This window comes from Phacochoerus africanus, chromosome 15 (assembly GCF_016906955.1).
Source record: "Phacochoerus africanus isolate WHEZ1 chromosome 15, ROS_Pafr_v1, whole genome shotgun sequence".
NCBI classification, from domain to species: domain Eukaryota; kingdom Metazoa; phylum Chordata; class Mammalia; order Artiodactyla; family Suidae; genus Phacochoerus; species Phacochoerus africanus.
Window position 1 is genome coordinate 43,579,314 of NC_062558.1, and position 26,179 is coordinate 43,605,492.

General features: G+C 51.9%; 1 protein-coding gene across 2 annotated transcripts in view; it reads left to right on the plus strand.

The window, feature by feature from the left end:
* MYO18B (myosin XVIIIB) overlaps nucleotides 1–26,179 on the plus strand; it is a 237,253-nt gene that overhangs the window by 14,770 nt on the left and 196,304 nt on the right. For both annotated transcript variants that reach the window (XM_047761184.1, XM_047761185.1), the window contains exons 2-11: nucleotides 35–205; nucleotides 1,859–2,017; nucleotides 7,094–8,362; nucleotides 8,904–8,970; nucleotides 9,793–9,905; nucleotides 11,286–11,462; nucleotides 16,412–16,610; nucleotides 18,325–18,467; nucleotides 19,252–19,352; nucleotides 23,199–23,262. In XM_047761184.1, the coding sequence (XP_047617140.1) occupies nucleotides 167–205; nucleotides 1,859–2,017; nucleotides 7,094–8,362; nucleotides 8,904–8,970; nucleotides 9,793–9,905; nucleotides 11,286–11,462; nucleotides 16,412–16,610; nucleotides 18,325–18,467; nucleotides 19,252–19,352; nucleotides 23,199–23,262 (2,331 nt within the window). In that variant the 5' untranslated portion in view covers nucleotides 35–166. The remainder of the gene's footprint in view (nucleotides 1–34; nucleotides 206–1,858; nucleotides 2,018–7,093; nucleotides 8,363–8,903; nucleotides 8,971–9,792; nucleotides 9,906–11,285; nucleotides 11,463–16,411; nucleotides 16,611–18,324; nucleotides 18,468–19,251; nucleotides 19,353–23,198; nucleotides 23,263–26,179) is intronic.

Here is a 26,179-nt window from a genome sequence, read left to right on the forward strand (position 1 = left end):
TCTCTCTTCTCTCCCCACTGTCTCCATGGGTCAGTCTCGTGTCCATCACCTCATGCGCTGCGTGTGTCCATAGAGTCACATTCTGTGCTGTCTGGCAGAGAGCTCCATCTCAGTCTCTCAACTCATCTCATCTCATCTCATCTCACAGTCCTGACGTTGCCTCAGCATGGCCATCTCATCACGCCTCGCCCTGTGGGAGCAGAAGGAAAGTAATGCTCAGGGCTTGGGCTGCAGCCGCAGGGAACACCCGGACTCTCCAAGGATAAGTCACAGCCCTGGTGGCCAGGCAGCCTCCTCCCACCTCAGGCAGGGATTCTGCCATCCAGAGCCTCCCTGGGGGCATATACAGACCCCTTCCATCTTCTGCCTGGGGTAGCCATGGCTGCTCCAGCTCAGCCAGGCATCAGTGACTGTGCCTTTTCTTCCCTTGGCTGCCTGGTCATTGCTGGTTCCTCAGCAGGTGGCAGAGGAATGAGGGTAGACCAGCTGTCCTGGCTCCAACCTCATGCAGCTCTGATGAGTGGGGAAGGTGGAGGGGAGAGCAGGGCGGGGAGGCATAGCTGTTGGCAGGCAGGTCTATGCTATGGGGATGTGTTTCTGTGGTTCTTGCCTTCTGTCACCATGGAGAACTGAAGGCGGGCCCTCCTTCCCAGTGATGCCTCTTTTCCCTTTTGTATTTCTCATAAGATTCCATGAAGAGCTGCTGCTTTCTTTGATGCCTGTGAGCTCCTCCACCCCTCATCCCATGCTCGTGCACATGATTTGATAAATCGGAGGCTAAAGGGTAGAGGGGTTGAGAAGCTTCTTTCTGGCTGCCTCCTGGCTGCCTCTGTGGTTTCTGTACATACTGAGAGGGAGAGGTGTGGTGTAAGTGTGAGCCCAGCCTCCTGTGTCCCTTGCTTCTCTCCTCATGGGGAGAAGTCTGCCTTATCTCCTGGCCTCTGCTGTATCTCCTGGCCTTTCCTATCTCCTTTGGATGCTCCTTTTATCAGTGCACTACAGAGGTCCCCTTTTATCAGTGCCAGCCTGTGAATAGGACTTTGATAAGGAGCTTATTTTAAACCAGCATGTAGCTTGCTATAAAAAGCACTTTTTAAAAAAATTTTTCAAAACTTATGTGCCATCACAGTTATGCTGGTTAAAGATACTCTCATGTTCCACAGCCAGTACCAGACCCAAAGATCGCTATGGCCGATGAAAGAGTCTCACCTGCAGCTCAGGTCCAGCCAGCTCTGTCCTGGACCATGTTTCTGGTGCCTTAAAGCCCAGTGTTGTGGAGCCCCTGGCTGCCCGGGTCCTGGTTTAAAGACCATCAGGAAGGCACAGCATGGGGTCAACTGAGTGGGCTGGAACCCTAGGGCTGGATCCTTCCAAACCATGTCTAGAAGCCCTTCCCTCCCTTACTGTGCTCCTGGCATACAGAAAGTGATTAGAATGATGGATGAATCACTTAATCTGGTATATTAACTGTAAGCTGAAATGGGGCAGGAGAATGGTTCCCTGTGATCATCTCCTTGGAAACCAGAAAGGCTCCTTTTGGAACAGGTCTTCCCAGAGGTGGGTCTGTCCCACACCAAGGAAGGGAACCAGTGGCCTTGATCATCCAAGCTCTATCATGAAACTGTCCAGGCAGAGATTGCACTAACTAGAGGGGCCTCTGGAGCTCGTGCGTTCCATTATCATGTGCTGTCTTGAGGCTTCCCAGAGCCCCGCCTGCTTTGCTATGACCTCTCACACATGGGCTTGCTCATGTATGTCCTCTGGCCTCCTCCCTGGCTCCATCACAGGCTCTTTAAAGGGCAACTTGTCCTGCTGGTTCATTCACTGAGCTTTCTCTTTCCTTGCTTCTGCAAAACAGATTCGGGAAGAGGACAAGAGCCCTCCACCATCCTCGCCCCCTCCCCTTTTTTCTGTCATCCCAGGGGGCTTCATTAGGCAGCTGGTCCGGGAGACTGAGAAAGAGTCCAAGGAGGCAAGGCGGAGGAAGCAGGCAGCACTTGCCTCTCCGGAACGGGAGGTAAGTGTCCACAAGAAGGGCACCAGGTGACCTCAGTACCATCATGTCCTGTGAGCCTCCTCTGAGTCACCCGTCACTTGTCTTTGTTCCTGCTGTCCCCACTTTGAGGAGTGTCCTACCTTCAGCATGATCTGTTGAGCTCCTATGCATCCTTCAAAACCCAGTTCAAATTTTAATTTCTAGAAAGCTCTCCCATTGCCTGCCGTCCTCTAATTCCCACTCCACCTGCTATGCCTGCCTTGATTGTGGTCAGCATAGTAATTACTTGATCATATAACTCATTTGACTAGGAAGTCCTTAAGAGCAACTCTTTCTTATTGGACTCTGTATCTTGAGCAGCTTATAAAACCTGGCCCATAATAGGCCCATAGTGAATTAAAAATTTTTGTTGAATGAATGAATGATATCAGTTGATGTATGATGGTGATCATTTTACCACTACTTTTGTGAAAAGAGAAACCTAAGTATTAGCTCAGGATGTATAGTTAGTTCACTTTCATTTAAGCAGAAAAGATGTTCCATTGGTATTCACTGGTTATGGCTGTGTTGGCTGTTAAAATATAACCCTTCCACCATACCAGGTGGTAAATGGCCATGGCCTCAGGTCCCAAGTGCCATCCTGCTGTCATGCTCACCTAGGCCCCTTCCCTGAGTCCGTCAGACTGGTCATAAGCCAATAATGAAAGGATTACTGCTCGGCACAGGTAGGCACCTCAGGACCCTGCTCCAACTGGCATCCCTTCTGATCAGTTGGTGTCCATTTAAAACCCTTGCCTGTTCTGAATAGAAGTGCTGGATGGAAGCAGTAAGTGAATGAGGTGCAGTCCCTGTGCTTTACCTAAGGACCTGCAGATTTATCCCTGATGGTGACCCATGCTGCCTTTGTCCTTTTCCCCAGCTCTTTAGCCAGGGCACTCTGGCAGGAGGATGAGGCTGGACCCCAGGGAAGTGGGCTTGGAGCACGGTGCACCTTGGGCGTATTCCCACGTTAGCAGAAAGGGCGACTCCTTGTGTCTCAGCGACGCCTTCTTGAGATGGGGTGAATGTTTCAGTGTCTGGGCTAAGATCTGGTAGCCTCAGGGCCTGAGGTTGGCCTGAGCCCAGTGGCCACCTTGGCTCTGCCTCCCACGCCCCTTCAGCTGTTGTTTGCCCGGCTGGTCCCCCGTGTGCCTACACTTCTCCAATCACAGTGACTTTGCTGCGTCAGGAAAGTCCTCCAGCAAGTGAACAGTGGCAGCTGCTGAAACACCCCTGCCAGGTCTTTTGTGGGGGAGGGTGACAGGGAGGACAGGCTCTGTCCCCACCCCTGCCTGACCCAGGCTTATGTGGGGGCCAGAGTCGACCCCCACAGGCTGCTGTTGGGCTATGATGAAGTGTTGTCATGCACCGTTTATCACTAGACAGAATTTAATCTCTGCTCAGGGGCTCTTTGATGCTCTGAGCAGCAGTGGTGTAGATGGGATTATCCCCACTTACCAGAGGTAGAGATTGAGAGGTCAAGGCGCTTGTTCAAGGTTGTGATAGTGGAAGAGCCAGGGGGGAGCCCAGGGGTCCTCCCCCTCTGGCGAGCTGCCTGGGAAAGGGCCAGTCTGGGGAGTGAGGTGGCTGGTGTGGTGGCCACAGAGGCCTGAGGCGGAAAGGGTTCTGGGAGTCTGAAGGCTTTGCTAGTGTCTGTGCACAGGTGAAGAAGCAGAACATAGCAGAGGATGGGGACAGGCTGTCACCGCAGGGACTGGATGGAGACTCTGAGCAGGATGGACGGGTCTCAATCCACAACAGGTGTCTGGACCACGGGCCAAGATGTTCCTGGATCTGGAGCAGGGCAGCCTCAGGACATGTTCCTGCAAGGCAGCAAGCCCTGGCTGGGTCCTGCCAGTGTGATTTTCTTGTCCCAATCAATAAATAGCTCTGGCCTCTCTCTCCTCGTCCTAGCACAGCCATTTGACTTGAGCCTCATATAATCCTTGCAAGGAGCCATTAGACCCCATCACCATTTTGCAGGGATGGAAAACAAGGCTCAGGGAAGTGATTTGGTTTCCCTAAGACCACCCAGCCAGTGAGGGAGGGCAAGAGGCCGGAATAACATGGGGGCAGGAAGCGATCTGAAATGTCAGGAGAGCCAGGTTCTAGCTCTGGCCCTGCCACTCTGTGTGGTCCAGGCCAAATCCCTTGCCCTTTCTTGGCCTCAGTTTGTTCATCTGTGCTGTGAGCTTCCTCTTGGCTCCAGTGATTCTCAATGTGCCCCTTCCCCCTTATACTAGGAAAGCTGCAGAGGGGCCTGAGAGCTTGTGACTGAGGAAATTCTAAGGAAGAGGGCTCACGGGATGGAGGGTGGAGGTTGGGCTGCGTTACCTTGTTTGGCCCATCCCTGTGTCTCCTTTGTGGGGGTTTGGTTAAAAATAAGGCACTGACTCACTTTTCAAAATGGATTAGACAGTGGTGAGATTTGCCAGGTGCAGCCAATCCCCTGTCCAAGGAGGTGTCCTGCCTGGGCCCAGAAGGTCAGACTGAGCCTCCAGCCAAGGCTGCATGTTGCAGTAACCTGGGGGAACCACTGCCCAGACCAACTGCATCAGACTCTGTGGGATTGGAGCCAACATGGCAGGATTTTTTTAAGTTCCCAGCAGATTCCAGTGAATCCCAGGAAGACAAGCCAGGCTGTCAAAGGCACCGGCTGTAGGCTCAGGCCTGTGTGACTTTTTTTTTTTTTTTTGGTCTTTTTGCCTTTTCTAGGGCCGCACCCATGGCATATGGAGGTTCCCAGACTAGGGGTTGAATCAGAGCTGTGGCCATCAGCCTACGCCATAGCCTTGGCAACGCCGGATCCTTAACCCACTGAGCAAGGCCAGGGATCAAACCTGCAACCCCAAAGTTCCTAGTTGGATTCATTAACCACTGAGCAACGACGGGAACTCCATGTGTGACTTTCTATTATGGGTTTGTCTTTTAGATGAAGCCTCTTAACCTCTTTGTGTTTGCTCACTTATCCGTAGAATGGGGAGAAGTTCAGAATTTACTTCCTAGGGTTAAGTAGGATATTGCATGATGGTGATGGAGGAGCCATTGCAAGGATCTATAAATGATAGCCATCATTACTGTTATTGTCATTTCTACAAAGACGAAGATTGAGACTGCCCTAGAGGCATCCACCACCTAAACAGGAGAGAGACACATCAGAGCTAGGCCAGGATGTGGAATGGGGTTGTTGTTGCAAGTAGTGCACCAGTGCCAGGGTTCTGTGACTTCATGGGTCCATGAGTCAGTTTCTGATGGAGGTGGTGAGGCACAGATTTGCAGAGGAGGGGGCACCAGTGCTGGGTATAGAAAGATGAGTAGACTGTGGACGAGTGGAGAGGGGACGGGGCATTCCAGGCGGCAGGCTCAGCATGAGCAAATGCATGGAAGCTGGGAAGTGTCAGGCGTGGCAGGAGATGCCTGGTGTGGCTGAAACTTGGAGCTGAGCAGGGCCAGTGAGACCAGATGGAGGTGGGGACTCCTCTTCCAGAACTTTGGGTGGTAGGAGATGGCATTGAATGGTTTTCCTGGAGGCTCTGGTCAGTTACCAAAATCTTTTAATCAGGTTTTATTATTTTTATTTATTTATTTATTTTTTTGTCTTTTAGGGGCCACAGCTGGGGCATTTGGAGGTTCCCAGGCTAGGGGTCTAATCGGAGCTATAGCTGCTGACCTTTGCCACAGCCACAGCAACGCCAGATCCGAACTACATCTGTAACCTACACCACAGCTCACGGCAACGCTGGATCCTTAACCCACTGAGCGAGGCCAGGGATCGAACTCGCAACCTCATGGTTCCTAGTCAGATTCGTTTCTGCTTGCGCCACAACGGGAACTCCCTGATCGGATTTTAAATGACTGGCAGCACATTGAAGGGATACCAGCTCAGTGGCTGTGGCAGTAGCCTGGGTGAGAGAGAGGATACCTGGGTTTGGGAAAGGAGACTTAGATTTGAAGCTTTGCAGGTAGAATCAATACAATCCTGGAGTTGCTTTGGGGGCAGGAGGATGCGAACCCTAGCATCCCAGGCACAGGTGTGTGGGAGGCTGGCGATAGCGCCGTCCAAGATGGCAGAACCCAGACGAGGGCAGATGATGAACAGACATTAGGGTAGAACCACCCCCAAGGTCTCTTTCGGCAGAGGCAGAGGCAGAGCTGGCCCTGTGGGTGGTCCAAGCCACAGGCAGGCTGGTTAAAGGATGGGTGGTGGGGGGTGTTGGGCAGGGCTGATATCACAAGGCAGTAGAAAGATGACAGGAACAGGCAGTGGAGACACACTAGACCAGACATCTAGTTCAAGCCAGAGTGGGGGACCTCAGAGCAGAAGCAGACCCTCCATTGGTGTGAGGTCGAGGACCAGGGCAGCGGAAGTAGTGGCAGCTCCCTCAGCCCAGTTCTCTGCAGTTTCCACATCTCAGCCAGCAGACGATGTGGATGGTCAGGTGGTATCCGCCTGCACTGAGGGAAAACTGAAGCTCAGAGAGGATGGGGGATGTGGTCCATGCCACTCAGCTGGAAAGCATCAGAGCCAAGCCTAGAACAGGTCCTCTGATAACAGGCTCCACGTCCTTTCCCCACCCCTTCCTGGCTCAACAGGAAGAATCAGGTGTAAATAATAACAGTGACAACAGCACCAAGGACAATGGCGGCAGCTACAGTTCCTGAGGACGTAGTGCTGGGCTCAGTTTCCATATGTTAGCATGGATCCTCATACCTGTCATACAGGGTAGGCCATTATGATCCTCATTTTATTGGTAAGGAAATGGGCCCAGAGAGGGGAAGTGTTTTACCCAAGGCTACACAGCTAGTGAGTGGCAGAGTTAGGAATTGGATTTGGGTCTGTCAGGCTCCAAAGTCCACTCTCCTTTCATAATGTCACTTGGCCTGGAGGTTCTGAGCTGAGGTCTAGGGTGTAGGATGTGGGGTTTGGTTTGTTGCCTGTAGGTGTTTGAGAGTCTTTGGGTGAATGAATGGCTGGGTGAGCAAATGAATGAAGGAATGAATGAGTGAATGATAGATCTGTCTGGCCAGTAACAGCTTTGGATGTGGTGTCTCTTCTAGACCCCAGAGATTTCCACCAGCCAACCCAACAGTGTCACCAAATCTGGAAGCCAGCAAATCTCCCAGAACGACCAGTCAGGCTCTCCCCAGAGCTCAAACATTCTGGACAAGAAGGGCGAGGGGGCCGGCAGCATGGACCCCGTGCTGATGACCAGCATCAATGGCGAGAAGCCCCAGGAGTCCGGCCCCAGTGGGACACCAGCCAAAAAAAGTCTGCCCTTCAGGAGAGGTGTGAGGAGGGGCGACGTGTTGCTGATGGTGGCCAAGCTGGACCCGGACTCAGCCAAGTCGGAGCAGAGGACTCAGTCACGTGATGCCCCTCCTCGAAAGACCCCACCCCCAACCACAGACCCTGGAGGGGGCAAGAAAGGGGAGACCCCGGGAACTCCTCATGGCCCCCAGGCCAGCACCGAGGATGCATCCCCAAAGGCTGAGAAGACCCAGACTGAGGGTCTCAGGGATCTGGGAACTGTGCCACTGACAAAAGGCGAGAAGGATGAATTGGGGAAAGGGGGTGGGGCCCCCCAAACCCAAGGGGTGAAAGGGGGTGAGCCCCAGGGCAAAGAGGGGCCAGGTGAGGGGGGGCAGCCAGGGACAGTGGAGAAAAGGGGAGGGGACCTTTCAAACAAGGTGGCCAAGGGGAATCTCTCCAAGGATGCAGCAGGTGAAGGGAAGTGGGCGGGAGCCCAAACCCAGGTGAGAAAGTGGGGAGCTTCCCTGGGCAGAAGGAGCAAGTGGGAAGGTCCCCAGAGTAGGAAGGACAAAGAAGGGGTCCTAAGTCAGGCAGACAAGACACACGGACTTCAGAGCAAGGCAGAGAAGGTGGGCACAGTGCAGGGAAAGGGTGGAAAGTTGGGGGAGGCTCCCCTAGCTGTGGAGAAAGCAGGTGAGCGGCAGAGCTTGACTGGAAAGGCATGTGAGCCCCAGGGTGAGGTGGGAAAGGTGGGGCAAGCTCAGAGTGAGTCTGGGGAGGCAGGTAAAGCCAGGAGTAAGACAGAGAAGGGCTCTAAAGCTCCCAAGGAGGTGGATGCGCATGAGCAGCCCCAGGCAGCAACCGTCAAGGAGGACAAGGCAGGGAGCAGAGGGCAGGAAGCAGAAGGGATCTGCACTAGAGCAGGTGATGGGGCCAGGGCCCTGAGGGTGGAGCCAGAAGGACCAAGGCAGCCTGGTCTGGAGAGCCCTGCGGGAAGGCAGCAGGGGCAGGAGGAGAGCCCTGCGGAGAGGCTGCAGGAGGCGAGCAGAGGAGGCCAGAGTGCAGTCTTGGACCAGGTGAGGGGCTGTGGCCCTGGGAGTTGGGGGGGCAGGCCAGAGAAGAGGGATGGGACTTGCCCTTGGGGGGGACAAGAGATGGACAGGAAATTGGAGGGGGTGTGGCCAGCCCAGAGGAGGGAACAAGCAGTTCCCCCTGGACAAGCTGGGGTCTTGAGGGCCCCCAGGACCGTACTGGGGTGAGCTTCTCCAGAGAGTGAGGGAGTGTTCCAGCCATGTGAAATGTTCCTTCTGTCTAAGCTTATTCCTGATGTCATATGATAGCTCTTTGTGCTGCTTAAGTAGCAGGTTGTGCAAAATGCAGATTCCTGGGCCTCACCTTGGAGCTTCTCATTCAGAAAGCTGGGGTGGGGTCGTGGCTTCTGCACATAAGCAAGCACCCCCCCCACCCCACACACACACACACTCACCACCAGGAGATTCTGGTTCAGGTGGTCCCGTTGTACTGTGAGAAGCTCCCATGTAAGGAGTTTGCCTCTCACACGCGGGGTGGGGGAGGGCAGCGTCATCCTGCTCTAATTTAAGTGATCTTTGCCCTCAGGCTCCTGAGGACAGGTGGTACGAGGCAGAGAAAGTCTGGCTGGTTCAGAAGGACGGATTTACTCTTGGTAATTAAGAGCGTTAGCACATCTGGGGTCTAAGTCTCTTCCTCTCCTGCCCCCAGCTGCTGCCAGCTCTCTCTGCCAGGTCCTGATGACAGTTTGGGGAGTAAGGTGAGGGGGTGGGTGAGGAGCAGCTGGGATTTTGGGGACTTTTGGGTGGGAATAGTTGGGTGTCATTTCATCCTTGGCAACTGGTCTCTTTGGTGCTATTTTCAAAGGCATTTGAGCCTTGGTAATTAATTATTTAATTCAATAAAGCAACAAGCCTCGTTTAGTTCCTATGGTGTTGCTCAAGGAGCTCAGTGTCTAGTGCAAGTGGATTTCATTTTGTGAGCCCACTTTTGTCAATTACTTGTGGCTGGTGACCAGACTCTACTGAGTCCTAGTCAGAACATAGCTGAGAAGAGTGATTGATTAGTGATGTCTGTTCATGGGTGCTGGGAGGAGAAATGGCAGCTTGTATGCCATTACCAGCCATCCCAGGTCTAGGTAAGAGATAGCTCAGTGCACCCAACCACCTGGCTGCTGACTGTGGGCCTGGCAGTGTGCCAGCTGATAGAGCCCCAGTTTTGGGCAGACCCAGCCACTGTCCTCAAAGGGTTTGGGGTCATAATTCGGGACCCTCCCTGTAACTAGGCCCCAAGGGGAGAGGATGCTACCCATTTCTGACCTGTCCCAGGTCCCCTCTCCAGCTATTGGGCCTGGCTCAGCAGCTCAGAACCTTTCTCTCCTCTCCCATCTTCTTCCCTCCCCTCCTTCTCTGCTCTTCTTTTTGTCTCCCCTCTCTGCACCTCCTCTACCCACCCCGCACCCTGGGCTGTCTACCAGCTACGGTGCTGAAGCCAGACGAAGGAACAGCCGACCTGCCAGCAGGAAGGGTGCGACTTTGCGTCGATGCTGACAGGAGCATCACCGAGGTGGATGAAGATCATGTTCATCGGGTGAGCCCCCGTCCCCCTTCCTGCCTGCTCCACACTGTCCTTCCCCACCCCCACGAGAGATTTCCTTGTGTTTGACTGCAGAAAATATTTTGACCTGATGCCCTGGAGGGAGTTATAGGGAAGATCACCCCTGAACCCATTGCTATGCTGAATGTATATTGTTAAGGGGTTATTACTCTGTTCCATGGTGTCCCCTTTATGAGGACACATTAAGAGATGTGTTTATCAGGTCTTGGAACTGGGAGTTCTTCTGCCTGACCCAAGAAAGTCATTATTTCCATTGTTATAGACATTACAAATCATGCTACAAAGTGTGCTTCCCTTTTCACCCTGGCTTCCAGGGAACTCAGTCAAGTTTGCTGTTTGCCAATAATCGTAGCAGGGGTTCCAATGGCCTACCTTTCGGGTATCAATCTTTCTTTTGGTTTTGCTTCAGTTGTTTTGCATAATTTTTGTGCTATAGCATAAATATATTTGAGGATAAGTGAGAGTGTGATGATAGAAGTGAAAGGTCCTACCCCAATCCCTTCCTCCCCCTCACAGCCTACTGATTGAGAAGGAGTTTCCTCCAGGGGTCCCATGTGGGCCCTGTTCAACTTCATCCCTCTCCGTTCCTCCTTGGTCCATCCCAGACCTTCAGCTCCCACTGGTGTTGGGAGTTTGCAGAGGGCTGATGTCCTCAAAGAAAAACTGACCCATAACAGGGCTCAGGATTGACCCAAACCCCAGAACATCAGGGCCAGAGAACTCCTTGAAGCTGGAAAGAATGATAGGAAGTAGTTTTTTTAGAGTGGATGCCCCAAGGAGAGGCTGCAGTCCTCCCTTGCTTCTGGAAGTGTTTGGGCATAGTTCCAAGCCATCAGCGTGTGACGGGCTCTCAGAGAAACGGGGCTGTCAGGTCATTGGCCTCTGTCCTGAGTGTCACAGAGCACATGCAGGGCTTCCCGACAGGACACAGAGGAGGAGGAAAGAGCAGAAGACACTTTCTCTCTAGCAGGCACCACCCGTCTTTGGGTGTTTGGGAGACAGAAGGCGCTTCAAATCTTGCTGCGTTTTCTTGAGAGCACTTCCTCTGGGGAGGTGCTAAGTGCAGAAGGACCTGTGTGGGGAGAGGGCCTGGGTGGCACAAAGAGCAGAGAAGAGGTGCCCCTGTTTCATTTATAGGGTTTTATCACTCTCTCCAGAGTCATTGTGTGTTCTGTTCTGGCCTTTAGCACACAGTCCTTCAGGGGTGTGTGTGTGTGTGTGTGTGGCCTTTAGCACACAGTCCTCCAGGGAGGGTGTGTGTGTGTGTAGGGGTGTGTGTAGGGGGTGTGTGTAGGGGTGGTGGAGGTGTAGGAGTCCAGGAGGCCAGAGGACACTCTGTGTGATGGTTCACAGGCCAATCCCCCAGAGCTTGACCAGGCTGAGGACCTGGCCTCCCTGGTCAGTGTCAACGAATCCAGTGTCCTGAACACGCTTCTGCACCGCTACCGGGCTCAGCTGCCGCACACCTACGCCGGGCCCGACCTGATTGTCCTCCAGCCCCAGGGGCCCACAGCGCCCTCTGCAGGCAAGGTGAGGGGGATCCTGGGGGCAAGACTGGGGGTGGGGACAGTGGGGGGCGGGTCCCTCTGCATCTCGGGAGAGCAGAGCAACCAAAGCACCCCCGCACCAAAACCTACCAGAAGCATCCTGCAGATGTGAGATCCTGGGGCCTTGTGGGCATCAGGTGGGGGCATTGATCCCCCACCATGTGATTCCCCCTTTCTTAGAGGGGAAAGATGGGTACCTGATAGAAAGAGCAGCGGAAGTATTAAGGCCAGTAATAATAAGAGAGAAAGCATTGAATGGGTATCAGCTTTGTACCAGGCACTGTGTCATGCATCTTTGTGCATTATCTTTGCTAATTCTCAGACCCGCCTGCAACGACAGGCACCATCACTAGCCCCACTTCACTGGTAAGAAGTTGGGCCTGTTGCCAGACTCCTAGGTTCAGCAGATGGAGGGGCTGGGCTGACACCCACACCACCAGCCAGCCTATGCTCTGGACCCCATGCTGGACTCTTGGGAGTCCCAAACACCCACATGAGTTGGGAAACCAAAGCCTCAGTTCCACTTTTATTTTTTCCGTGGAGGGTAGAAATGACACATTTTTTGGTCAACACTTCAATCAAAGCAAAGGCAATCTCTTAGCGCCACCTTGTGGAAAGGCTGGCAGCTACAATCTCTCCATTCATTCAGGGGCTCCTGATTGAGATAGTGATTGAGGTTCTTGTATGCCAGGCGTGGTGTGAGGAGCAGGGAAGACCGGCAGATAAATCTGCCTTCAGGGAGTTTCCATCATAGTGGGGGAAGACAGACCCAAAGTAATAAAGGTAACTGTGCAGCAGATAAATGTGGAGGAAGAGATGGTGAGGAGGTTGCGGGGAGCAAGGACGGGGTCCTGCCTGGTCTTGTATGTGGTCCTAAAGACTCTGCTTTCACCCTGAGCCTGATGGGGATTTTTAGCAGAGTGGTGACGTGGTCTGACTTATGCTGCAAATGGATCCTTTTGGCCACTGGGTGGAGGTTAGAGGCTGGTAAAAGTGGAGGCAGGGAGACCCACTGGAGGTCCAAAGTCTTATCTGTGCCCAGTTCTGAGGACTTGGCTGAGAGAAGGTTCAGGCTTCTAGAATACCTGCTAACACACTGCAGGTGCCTTAGATCACGATGCCTCTCTGGCCTCCGTGTTCTCATCTGTCAATTGGGGATGAAAAGCTAGATCTTTGCCCTCAGAACAAGCCCTTCCTAGTTTCTGAATGAGTCTGAGCCATTAAAGAGGGGGCAGTAGCCCTGAACACCCCCTGAGACCTATCCAGGACATCACACCACCCCTCTTAGGACTCCCTCCAGGTCCTCCTCCAGCCTGGCTGTTCTGGCCAAGGGCCTGGGAGGGCCACACGTGCCTTCTCTCCTCCTTTGCTGGCCGGACTCTGCTTCTGTTAACTGCAGCCCAAGGTCTCTGAGCCTTTTGAGAAGACTAGCGCCTCCTTGGGCTTCTTAGGGGCTCTGGGAGGAGTTATTTGTCCCAGACCCTTTCCGCAAGCCTGAATCCAAAGGCTGTCCTGGATTGTGGCGTCTGTTCCACAGCCTGGGCCAAAGAGCCTAAAAGTGCAGGCACTGGGGTACACCTGGCAGGAGGAATCGAGTCCCATGAACCCCTTAAGCCTCTGGAATGCTGAGGTGGGGGTGGGCCCCCCTCCAGTCACCTCCTCTCCAGACACCCAAACTCACAGCTGCCTTCTGTTCTTTGGCTGAGTCTCATCTGGTTCCTCAAATGGCCACCAGGTGGGAGCAGAGACCTGCTTAATGCTGGGACTGGGGCCACCTTGAAGATGGGGTGGGTGAGGTCTGGGCAGGGCTGGGAGCCTCTCTCACCGGGGTCTGGGCCCTCCTGGTGGCTGAGAGCTAGGTGTGTGCCTGGGGGTGCAGGCTTCTGCTGGTGTGAGTATAGGTGTGACTGTGTGGTGCAAACAGGTCCACCTGTGTGCAGAGGCCTCAGCAACTCTTGGGTGCATGGACCTTGAGCAGGCCTGGTGCAAGCATGCAGGGTGACTGTGTGGTGCAAACAGGTCCACCTGTGTGCAGAGGCCTCAGCAACTCTTGGGTGCATGGACCTTGAGCAGGCCTGGTGCAAGCATGCAGGGTGACTGTGTGGTGCAAACAGGTCCACCTGTGTGCAGAGGCCTCAGCAACTCTTGGGTGCATGGACCTTGAGCAGGCCTGGTGCAAGCATGCAGGGTGCCTGTGTGTGCATGGGGTGCAGGTCTGCAGAATCCTTTCTTCTTCCCTCCAGGCCTCAGGAGTCTGATGGTGTCTCTTTTTGTCTTTTTAGGGCCACACCTGCAGCATATGGAGGTTCCCAGGCTAGGGGTCAAGCTGGAGCTGGAGCCACTAGCCTATGCCACAGCCACAGCAACATGGGATCCGAGCTGAGTCTGTGACCTACACCACAGCTCATGGCAACGCCATATCCTTAACCCACTGATTGAGGCCATGGATCAAACTTGTGTCCTCATGAATACTAGTCAGATTCATTTCCAGTGAGCCATGACGGGAACTCCTCTGATGGTGTCTTGAATTTTGTTTATGAAGTAGGAGGTACCTCTAGGGCTCAGACCACAGGACCCTGTGCCTTCCATGTGCCCTGAGGCTGTGTCCAGCCAATGTGGGGCATGTCCTGCTTCACCAGCTTTGGAGTCCTGCCATGCCTTGTGCTTTGTGTCAGTGGGGAAGGATTACTGTTCCTGGGGGTCTTGGTGCAGGAAAGGCGATGGTGCATTGGGGGCACCCCTCAGCCCCAGACTGGAGGTCTGGACTAGGGGAGGGCCTCCATGTTGGAGTTTGGGCCCTTGGTCTCTCCAAGCCACTGGGGAGGGCACATGTGGCTTTGCCTGTCCCCTGCTCCCTTGGGTGTCCCACCGCCCTCTTCCATTCTCCCTGAAAACCACACTGAGCAGACTTTGTCAGGGTCATTGGTCATCTCCATGCTGCCAAGCCCAAGGGTCATCTGGTCTCCTCTGACTTGACCGCCAGCAGTATTTGAGGGGCTGGTCCCTCCCTCCTCCCGCCATCACCCCCTTCCTCAGCTCCAGGATTCCACTCTCCTGGTTTCTTTCTGCCCCTCAGCCTCCTTTGCTGGTCCCTGATCTCTCCTGGTCCAGGCGCCCCATCCACACCTCTCCTCTCTTCCTCTTTAAACGCCCACTCCCTCAGCGATCTCATCCAGACACCTGGCTTTTGAATGGCTCTCCTTCAACATAATTTAATTAGTTGGTTTGTTTATCATCTGTCTTCTCCCAAATGAAAGCAAGCTCCACAGGCAGGGCTTTTCTTTTACGTCAAGTCTTTTAAGGTATAATTTACAGACAGTTAAAGTCACCTGCTTAGCGTTCAGCTCACTGAATTGCTGACAAACATGTATAGTTGTGTGACTGTCTTCTCCATCACCCCTAAGAGTTCTCCAGACCCCTCTCCCTCATGTCTCACCCTTGGCAGCCACTCAACTGTTCTCTTGTCCCTTTTTTTCTAGTTTGGCCTTTTATGAAAAGTCATTTAAATGGAATTGTACAGTATGTCACATTTTGACGATTCACCTTTTGACAGTGCACCATGCATTTGAGATTCACCCACATTGTTGCAGCTACAAGCCATTGGTGCTTTTGTTCTATTGTATTTTATTACGCGGCCTTGTTTGTCTATTCATAGGGAGACCAGTTGTATTGGCTCCCCAGGGACCAAGTGGTTTTCTGGGACACGAGTCTTTCAGGGCTGAAACTGGGATGGCTGGTTATCTTAGCTCTTTAGTTGAAGGACATTTGGGTTGTTTCTAGTTTTTGGTCATTTGGAATACACATTCAGTAGAACCAATGACACAGAAGGTTTTTTTGGTGAATAGAAATGTTCGTTTCTCTTGGGTGACTGCCTAGGAGTGGGGTGCTGGGTTGTATAACATCTCACGATGGACATCACCAAGCTGTCCTCCAGAGTGGCTGCATCCTGTAGCATTCCCCCCAGCATTGTACGAGAAGTCCAGTTGCTCTGCATCTTCACCAGAACTTGATAATCAGTGTCGAAAAGATTTAAACATTTTTAAGCCACTTTAGTAGGTGTATAATGGTATTTCCTCACGGCTGGCAGAGATTTCCTTTACTTGCTTTGAGTAGCATTGTGCCTCAGGGCCCAGGATGGTGTCTTCTATGTAGTAGACATGCAGTGAATACTTTTTTTTTTTGGTTGCATTTTAGGGCCACTGGTGCAGCCTATGGAAGTTCCCAGGCTCGGGGTCAAATTGGAGCTACAGCTGCTGGTCTGTGCCACAGCCACAGCAACTCAGGATCCGAGCCATGTCTGTAACCTACACTATAGCTCACGGCAGTGCCGGATCTTTAACCCCCTGAGTGAGGCCAGGGATCCAACCCACATCCTCATGGATGCTAGTTGGGTTCATAACCTGCTAAGCTACAATGGGAACTCCCTCAATAAATACTTTTTAACTGAGTGAAGAGTGAGTGGATGGACGAATGAAGTGGAAGGCACTTCAGGTATCATCTACATCTTTTACAGCAAATACATAGCACACGTATCAGCAACTCTGCCATGCCCCACTCTGTTTCCATGGCAGACATCACTAAGCAATTGTGCTGATTTACCCAGCTGCTTTATTTCAGGCAGGTACCATCCAATGATCTGTGTAGCAAGTGAGATAAACCTCATGAGCTAATGTAGCACTAGTTCATGCCTCTGTTTAGCTGAAGAGGAGGCTCAGGCTCAGAGTAGGGTCATAGGCTGGTCACAGCGAGCTTGTGGAGAACTAGGCCTCCAGGCTGGGCTCTCCTCAGCAAAATACACAACTTCTCTGCCAAGGCTGGAGTAGGAGGGGGGCAGAGATGTGGATCTGGGGTCGAGGCTGGTGTGGAGTACTGTTTTGGGGCTCTCTGGACACTAGCCGGATGGGAAGGCTGATGCCTGTGATCCTCTTGCAGGTGCCCAGGGGCCGGCGGGATGGCTTGCCTGCTCACATTGGCTCCCTGGCCCAGCGGGCATACTGGGCTCTGCTGAGCCAGCGGAGAGACCAGAGCATCGTGACCCTGGGCAGGAGTGGCGCTGGCAAGACCACCTGCTGCGAGCAGATCCTGGAGCACCTGGTGGGGCTGGCGGGCAGTGTGGATGGCAGGGTCTCAGGTACTGTGGTTTCCTGGTGTCATGGGAGGTGGGGGGAAGGTTCATGGTGGGGGAGGGAAGGGAGAGGTGGAGGGAGTGCCAGGCAGCTCCTCCTTATAACCCTTCACCTGTGCGCAGACCCTGTGCCTGCTTCTGGGCAAGGCCACCCCTAGTCTGTTGGATACTTTTGTGTGACTAAGAAACAGGTGCTTCTCTCCTCAAGACACTCACTGGCATTGTGTGGGGCAGTCATCACGCGTTGACATTGTTAGAACCAAACACTTGATTGCCGCATTCTGGGCCAGTATTCTAATAAGTGTACAAACCCATAACCACGTGATATAAGTCATGTGCCCCTTAGATGTGGCATCCTTGTGCAGTGCACAGCCTGATGGACTGTGCAGATGACCAGGCAAGTAAAGACAAGGGCAGGGCCTATGCTCAGGAGGAACTAACAGCCAGAAGGGAGATTCAGCTGCACATCTGTGTCAAATGGGAATGCTCTGCACCAAGTGCTGGTGGAGCTGGGGAGGGGAGAGGGAGAGGGAGCACAGAGGAGGGGGCAGGCTTCCTTGAGGAGGTGATGTTTGAGCTGGGCCTTAAAGAAAGAGTGTCAGTGAGTAATTATAGTGTTGGTAGTGATGATAGTAAACACTTGCTGAGGACTCACATGCCAGGCTCTATTCCACGCAGGCTAACTTATTATTTAAAATAGTCCTTTAAGGTAACTATCATTATTACTTGAATTTTATTAGATGAGGCCATTAAGACACAGAGGGGTTAACTAGCTTGCCCAAGGCCACACAGCTAATACATCCTAGCTTTGAGATCCAAAGCCAGGCAGTCTGGCTCCAGAGCTGTCACCCCAGGGCCAGTGTTCTCATTGAATGGTTACCCCTCTGAGGAGTGTTTTTAGATGTTCTTTCTCCTAATCATCTCCCACCATGAAAATTTAATGCTGTAGATACACCACATATCTGTTTATGCAACGTTTATGTACCTGTGCTCTGTACATAAAAGAGTAAACTCCCCCCCCCTCTCAAGAATCAATTTCTGCCCTTTTGGGGGCAGTATTCTTCCTGCTGAGAATATGTGGCCTAGACAACATTGCTTTTCTAGTAATAACAAACATAATACTCATACTATCACACTTTGCCTTCTGAGCAATTTACCTTATTAAAAGTCTTTTAGTCTTCATGATAACCTCATGAGGCAGGCAACCTCATGACAATCCCCTGAGGCAACCCCAAGTACTGTTATTATCCCCTTCTTATAGATAGGGCATCTGAGGCATGGGGAGGTTAATCAGTTTGCTCCAAATCAGGTAATTAGCCAAGGGGAGAGCCCATAGTCAAACTCCCTTGTCCATTGTACTATCCTACTTCTCCCCTGCGGTTATTCCAGTGCTTTATTGATCATCTGCTCTGCACCTGACCCGTGTTAGGAGCTGTGGATACAGGGGGGAGGGGCACCAGTCGTGGCCCTCCCAGAATGTAATTCTTCTGAGAGAGTGTGTACTGTGTTGGAGAGTGGGAGTCAAGTCAGGCTAGGCTGTATCCAGGTACCACAGTGCCTGGCAGCACAGAGCCAGCCCAGTGGTGAAATGGTGTGGGTTAGAGCTGAGGTGGGAAGGTGGCAGGGCACCCACCAGGGCCTGGGGCCAAATGCAAACCTGTGAGAGGTGGGGCCGGCGTGGTCTGGGCCACGAGTGACACCCTGCCTCATGTCCCCACAGTGGAAAAGATTCGAGCCACCTTCACTGTCCTCCGGGCTTTTGGCTCCGTGTCCGCTGGCCACAGCCGTGGTGCCACCCGGTTTGCCATGGTGATGTCGCTGGACTTCAATGCCACAGGCCGAGTCACGGCCGCTCAGCTCCAGGTGAGGCCTCTGGGTGGGTGGGAGAGGGGAGCCTTTGGGGCTGCAGAGCCCACACCTCCAGCTGGGACCCTAAACTGTGTCTAAATGGTCATTGCTCCCCAACCTGTAGCCAAGTTCTTCCCCACTTTGCTCAGTTCCCGGGACGTCCCCTCCTGGAGCCAGCCAGCGTGTGATATTCTGTGCCTCAGAGTATCACAGGGATGAAATATTCATGAGTAAATATACAATTCAGCTGCTCATTAGCTGGGTCTTACAAGTGTAAGCTGAAATTAAACAGAAGCTTTCTGGCCTTGCGCGGCAGCCCGTGTGTGACGAGCACATGGCCTGTTTGTTCCTATCTCCAAAATCACCCCCCTGCCTCTCCGCTGCCCTCGCGACATTCTGTTTGAACAGAAAATAGGATTAGGTTATTAGAGGGGTTGTTTGTATGCGGAGCTGGGATAATATCCAGACTCACTGGTGCCAAATAAATCCCTTTTCTGTCCTGGCCCTGAGATCCCACCATTCATCACCACTCGGGTCCAGTTTCTAAAGGCTTCTGTTAAATAAGAATATGGTGGAGGTGGCTCTGTTTAATTGTTGTCACCTTTGGATTCCTTAATCGGAATGAGACATTTGCATTCATTGATGCCCTGGATGGACTCTGAATCAGTGAGACAAAGGGTTGGTACATTTTGACACAGAGACGTCCCGCCAAGTTGCCTCCAGGAGCGGGTCAGGGCGGGGTGACCTGACGCCACCCTGTGCTGACCAGGCGCCTGTGCCCCCAACCCCCCACCCCCAGACCATGCTTTTGGAGAAGAGTCGTGTGGCCCGGCAGCCAGAAGGGGAAGGCAACTTTGAGGTTTTCTCCCAGATGCTGGCTGGATTGGATCTGGATCTCAGGTGAGCGACTGGGCTGGGCGGAGACAGCAGAGGGCACCCACTCTTGAGGGGCCCGGCCTGGCTCCACCCAGAGCTGGGAGGCGGTGGAATCCACTGGTTTGGAATATGGTATCAGATTCCGGCTGCCTGGTGCTGCTCACGGGTTGGGTAAAACTGGCCAAACGTCATCTACTCTGAACGTCCGTTTCTTCCTCCACAACGTGGAGACAGTACCTGGACTGACCTTGTAGGATTAAGTGAGATAACTCGCATCCTGCCCTTTACGCATGCAGGGCAGGGGTTGGCAAAGGGTGTCTGCTGCCATGGTGGCATTTCGGTACAGGTTCTGACAGCAATGTGGGAGGAGGGCAAGGAACAGCAGACCTCCAAACTCTGTAAGAGACTTGGGTGCACACGAGAGTTTGCTCAACGGGGCACCTCAGGGCAAGGAGGCACCAGGGGACACAGCTAGCAGGGCAGCCAGGAGACTCATCTTGGAGGGCCTCCTGCGGGCGGGGGCCCAGGGAGACATCTCTGCCCCTTGCTGAGTCCTGGGCATCCCTGGGCCTGTGGCCTCCTGACTCAGCCTAGATTTCCTCATTTGTTGAATGAAGGGGCAAGGTGCTATTGAAGGTCCAGGGAGAGGAAAAAGTCGAGCTTTTCCCCAGGCAAGGGGTGATAATTTCAAGTTTGTCTCTGCATCTCCCATTATTTATCTCCTGCCTTCCTCCCTGCTCCAAAGGGCAGGCTCAGCCTTTCCTGAACCTCCTGCCTAAGGCCGGAGGGATGACTTTACCCCCTTTGGAGAGAAGGCAGATTAGAGGGAGAACTCCTAGTGTTTAGGGAAAGGGGACAGAGTGGTAAGGAAGCCTCTGGAAGGCCTTCAGAAATATAGAAGATTTTGGAGTAGAGTGCTGTAGCACAGTGGCTAGGACCACTGATTTGGGGGTCAAGCTGCATTGAATCACATCTGGCTTCTCTGCTTGCTGGCTTTGTGACCTTGGGCTGGTGACTGCACCTCTCTGAGCCTGATTTTCCCATCTGTGAAATGAGTGTGTTAATATCTACCTCGGAGTGTTGCTTGACAGTTAAAGCATGGGGAGATGGACAGTGCTTAGAACAGCGCCAGGGCACAGTGAATGCTTTACATGTGGTGGTGTTTCTTTTGGAGGCTTAGACCTGGGGTGTGGCAGAAAGGACCACCTCCAGAGGGATGTGTATTTAGAGCCGGGCTTTGCCCCATGTGATCGTCTCTGAACCTCAGATTCCCTTTCTGTAGAATGGGTACCTTCTTGTGCCAGCCCTTTAGGCGTTTAAACTGGATCACATGCAAGGGAGTTCCCATGGTGGCTCAGTGGTTAACGAATCCGACTAGGAACCATGAGGTTGCAGGTTCGATCCCTGGCCTCACTCAGTGGGTTAAGGATCTGGCAGTGTTGTGAGCTATGGTGTAGGTCGCGGATGCGGCTCAGATCCCACATTGCCGTGGCTGTGGTGTAGGTCAGCGGCTACGGCTCCGATTCGACCCCTAGCCTGGGAACCTCCATATGCTGTGGGTGCAGCCTTAGAAAAGACAAAAATAAAACAAATAAATAGGAGTTCCCGTCGTGGCGCAGTGGTTAACGAATCCGACTAGGAACCATGAGGTTGCGGGTTCGGTCCCTGCCCTTGCTCAGTGAGTTAACGATCCGGCGTTGCCGTGAGCTGTGGTGTAGGTTGCAGACGCAGCTCGGATCCAGCGTTGCTGTGGCTCTGGTGTAGGCCAATGGCTACAGCTCCGATTGGACCCCTAGCCTGGGAGCCTCCATATGCCGCGGGAGCGGCCCAAGAAATAGCAAAAAGACCAAAATAAATAAATAAATAAATAAATAAACTGGATCACACACCAAGGCAGCAGGTGCGGTGTGTCGTGCACAGTAGGGGTATGCTATGGGAGAGCACAATCTGTAGATTTTGCACGTTTGGGAGTTTGAATCCTGTTTTCCAGCCCCATGGCCTCAGGGGACAGGCTTCATCTCCATTGTCTCATCTCTCAGGACACTGGAGGGCAAGCCCCTCTCTCCTGTGGCCCCCGCATTGGGGTGGTCAGTCTGTACCCTTGTACTTCTAGGTTCTGGCCTAGAGCCATTGCCTGCTAGAGAGGGAGAGCTGGAGTCTCCCACTGGGAGCAGCACAGGAATGGTGGGGCTGGGCCGCTGCCAGCAGAGGATGCCAGGCCTGGCTTAATCTGGGGGCTCCATGTCTGTGGGCCTGACCCAGGTGGCTGTGTGGTTTTTAGGAGCCAGGACAAAGCTGGTTGTGGTAGGGGGCTGCCGCAGATGAGTTTCAGGGATCTGGGAGCGTGGAGAAAAGTACTTAGAAAAACCCAGGCCTCAACCCTGTCTGCGGGCTCCTTGGTGACCTTCGGGCTGTCTCCCTGTCTCTACCTTTGCTGCTACTAGACTGTGCTCTTTGGTGAAGCTTCCGAAGGAGAAAAATTGGTTCCACTTTGACAAATGTCTTTCTTTTCTCCCATACGTTCAGGTGGCAAACTCCTATTCACCCTTTAAAACCCTGCTCCAAACCCCTTGACAGGAATGCTGCCCGATTCCTGTTTTCTCAGTTTCTCCTTTATACCATATTTGTGTCTGATACATGCTTCTGGTTCATACCACCTGTAAACCTGCCACATCGAGTCTTTCTTCCTCACCAGACTGACTGTGAGATCTCTGAATCAGGGCCCTGCCTCACTCCTTTCTGTCTTTCCAGTACTCAGCACAGGGCTTGGCACTGGGTAGAGGCTCCCTAATTATTTGTCACCTTCCACCTAGTGGAATAGCGATCAGGTCAAGTACAGGAGAAACAAATACAGAGCATGTCTTCTGTGCACAGCCGAAAGTGGGAGTCCACATACAGCATCTCAGTTAATCCTGCGAGGCGAGTGGGAGAACCCTATTTACAGATGCGTTAAAGGGAGACTCAGAGGAGAGCTGCCTTGTCTGTCCAGTTGTCTGAGATTGGATGTGAAGTGTGTCTGACAGGAGCCTTCCAGGGTGTGGTCTGTAGAGACCCTGGGGGAGACAGCGCTGAAGGACCCAGAACTGGGGAAATTGGCTGGGTACTGGTGAGTGAAAGCCACTTCTCAGGAACCAGTTTGAGCCCCCACGGTGGGTGTGGGGTCCTAGGCTGGACTTGGCATCACTTTGTGGGTGGGTCCTGCCTGGAGGGGGCGGGGCATGGCTGTAATTCCGCCTACCCCTTTGGTTACTTCTTCAAGCCTCCAGGGTGAGGTGGGCTCTGTATTAGGGAATCTTCAGTTTAAACACTGGAAGGGGCCTTAAACATCATGTCACTTCACAGGGTGAGGACAGAGGCCAGGGGAAGGGGGCAGGAGGCAGGACAGCATGGGATTCTGGACTTGGGGGGGCCAGGAGAGCTCAGCCCAACTGACTGTCAATTCCATGTTTGCTAGCTCTGTGGGCAAGGTGCTAACTCTCAGGGCCTCAGTCTTATTCTCTTTGAAATGGGAATAACATTTACACTTGTTGGGTGGGTCTGTCCTAAATAATCTCATATCTCAGCAGACAGAAAGGGCTTATTTAGGATGACTGACTCTTTGGTATCCTTGAGCTCGTTCACACAGCTGGTCACACAATAGAAGACCTGGAGTTAGAACCCACTTCCTGATTTTAGTCCATGGCCCTTTCTTCTATGATGTCACTTAGGAAGGGCTGAGTGAGGAATATTTGCAGGGTGGTGCCAGGACCTGGGGCAGCCATGGGGGCTGCTGGGGCATTGCTGAGCCCCAAGCCATGGTGACCACCTGCCCTGCCAGGCCACTGATGTGGGCAAGTCCTCCCTTACTTCTGGTCCCTTCTCTGCTTCCAGGACAGAGCTGTACCTGAACCAGATGGCAGACAGCAGCTCCTTTGGCATGGGCACGTGGTCTAAGGTAAGGAGGAGGGCCTTCTGGGTGTGGGTGGTGTCTGTGTCCCCATGGCCAGGGTTAGAGGGGTCCCCCATGTGGCTCATCTCCTTTGTTACCATGGTGTGTGGATGACAGGGGCTGATCATGTGGCAGAGGCAGGGTTGCCTTTGCAGGGCCTGGGCTTGTCAGGAAACTGAGTCTTGTACAAATAAAGGGCCTCAGGAGGTGGTACATGTACAGGGAAGAGCGTAGACTCTGGGACAGGCTGTCTGGGTTCAAATCCCAACTCTGACACTTCCTGGACATGTGACCTCAGGTATGGAACCTAGCCTCGCTGATGGTAGTGGTATCTGCCTCATGGACTTGTTGTGAGGATGAAATCAAATGATGCTCAGAGAGCACCTAGCACTGGGCTTGGTGTTCTCAATCAGTGGTGGTCCTCTTAGTAGATATTGCTCATGGTTAGTGTGGGTAGTAGGTGCATTTGGAGATGGCTTCCTGGAAGATGGGGCCTCTGAATAGGACCTAGAGAGGTGGTATTCAATTGTTTAAAAAAGCAAACTGTTCTGTTATTGATTCTCTCTCTCTCTTTTTTAATATTTAAAAAATTGTTTTCTGAGTCACACCCTGTGCTTCGTTACCCTCTCTGCTAGGCCTCTGTTAAGTGCTGGGGTTATGGTCCTCATCCATGAATTTTCACTCTATCAGGAGAGAAAGACTTGAGAATTAATGCAGTCGTGTGGGATAAGAATATGCCAGAGTTGGAGTTCCCGTCGTGGCTCAGTGGTTAATGAATCCGACTAGAAACTGTGAGGTTGCAGGTTCGATCCCTGGCTTGCTCAGTGGGTTAAGAATCTGGCATTGCCGTGAGCTGTGGTGTAGGTTGCAGACGCGGCTCAGATCCCGCATTGCTGTGGCTCTGGTGTAGGCCCGTGGCTGCGGCTCCGATTCAACCCCTGGCCTGGGAACCTCCATATGCCGCGAGAGCAGCCCAAGAAATGGCAAAAGACAAAAAAAAAAAAAAAAGGAATATGCCAGAGTTTATACAAGATTCTGTTGGCACCAGAGGATAGTTGAAAGAGGTACTTGGCCTTGGTCAGGGAAGGCTTCTTAGCCAAGGTGACCTCTGACCTGGGTTTTGAAGAATGAGTAGGAGTTCACCAGCTAGAGAAGAATGGATCATTTCTAATCCAAAGCCTTTCCCCAAACATATGTCTGGGAAACTAGCAGTGCTGGAATAGCTGGGTATTCTCATGCAAAAAAAAAAAAAAAATTCAATTTGAATTTCAATTTCAAATTCACACCGTATTCAAAAATTAACAACAACAACAACAAAAAAGAATCATAGACCTAAATGTAAAACTTAAAATCTGAAAATTTCTGGGAGTTCCTGTCGTGGCTCAGTGGAAACGAGTTTGACTAACAGCTATGAGGACGCAGGTTACATCCCTGGCCTCGCTCAGTGGGCTTTGGTATAGGTCACAGATGTGGCTCGAATCCTGAGTTGCTGTGACTGTGGTGTAGGCTGGCAGCTGCAGTCCCCTAGCCTGGGAACCTCCATATGCTGTGGCTGCTGCCCTATAAAAAAAAGAAAAAAAAAAATTTCTGGAAGAAAACAGGAGGAAAATTGCTGTAACTTTGGATTGGACAAAGATTTCATGGATGTGACACCAATAAGAGAACAAGTCGATGAATCACACACTTCATTGAAATTAAGAACTTCTGCTCTTTGAGTGTCACAGTTAATATGAAATACAAGCTACAGACTGGAAGGAAATAACTTGCAAATCACATATCTGATAAAGTGTTTGAATCCAGAATATATAAATGACTCTCAAAACTCATAAATAAAACAACCCAACAAAAAAGATGGGCCAAAGATTTCAGTAGAGACTCTACCAAAGAAGACACACATATGGCAGATAAACATGTGAAAATATGTTGAACATCTTTAGTCATTAAAGACATTCAAACAGAAACGGCTATGAAATACCACCGCACAGTTATTAGAAGGTCTGCATTTGAAAAAATTGATACTAAGTGCTGGTGAGAATTTGGAGTAACTGGAACTCTCATACACTGCTAGTGGGAATGTCAAATATATACCATTTTGGAAAATAGTCTTTTAAAAAGTTAGATGCACACCTCCCACATGGCACACTAGGTATTTAGGCAGAAGATAGGAAGTGTACGACCATGCAAAAAATTATTAGCAGGTTTATTTGGAATAGCCCAAACCTAGGAACTCCCCAGAATGTCTATTAACAGGTGAATGGATGAATTCATTGTGAAATATTCATAAAGATAGTATACTGCTCAGTAATAAAAATTGATCACTAGAGTTCCTTAGTAGCTCAGTGGGTTAAGGATCTGGCGTCACTGCTGCAGCTCTGGTACTGCTATAGCTCAGTTTCCATCCCTGGCCCGAGAACTTCCACATGCCACAGGTACGGCTAAAAAAAAAAAAATAATAATATGTCCATTATCAGCATATACAACAACACAAGTCTCTAAAAATATTTATGCTGAGTGAAAAATCTCAGATGAAAGACTATAGCTGTGTGATCCCACGTATGCGAAACTCTAGAAAATGAAGACAAACTGCTGTGATAGCAAGCAGGTCAACGGTTGCCTGGGGATTGGGTTGGGGGTAGGAGGAATGGGGAGAGGATTATAAAAGGGAACTCTGGGAGGATGAAAGTGTCCATTGTTTAGTGGCGATGCTTTTACTGGTATATGTGTCAAAGCTTATTGCATCGTACATTTTCAAGATGAGTGGTTTATCTTTGTCAGTTGCATCTTAATAAAGCTGTCATGTGTGCACGCACACACACGCATGCATGCATACCCACGCTGCTGACTACCATCCGCAGAGTTATGGATTGATTCCGTAGGTCTGGGGTAGGGCCTGAGAATCTGCACTTCTCACAAGTTCCAGTAC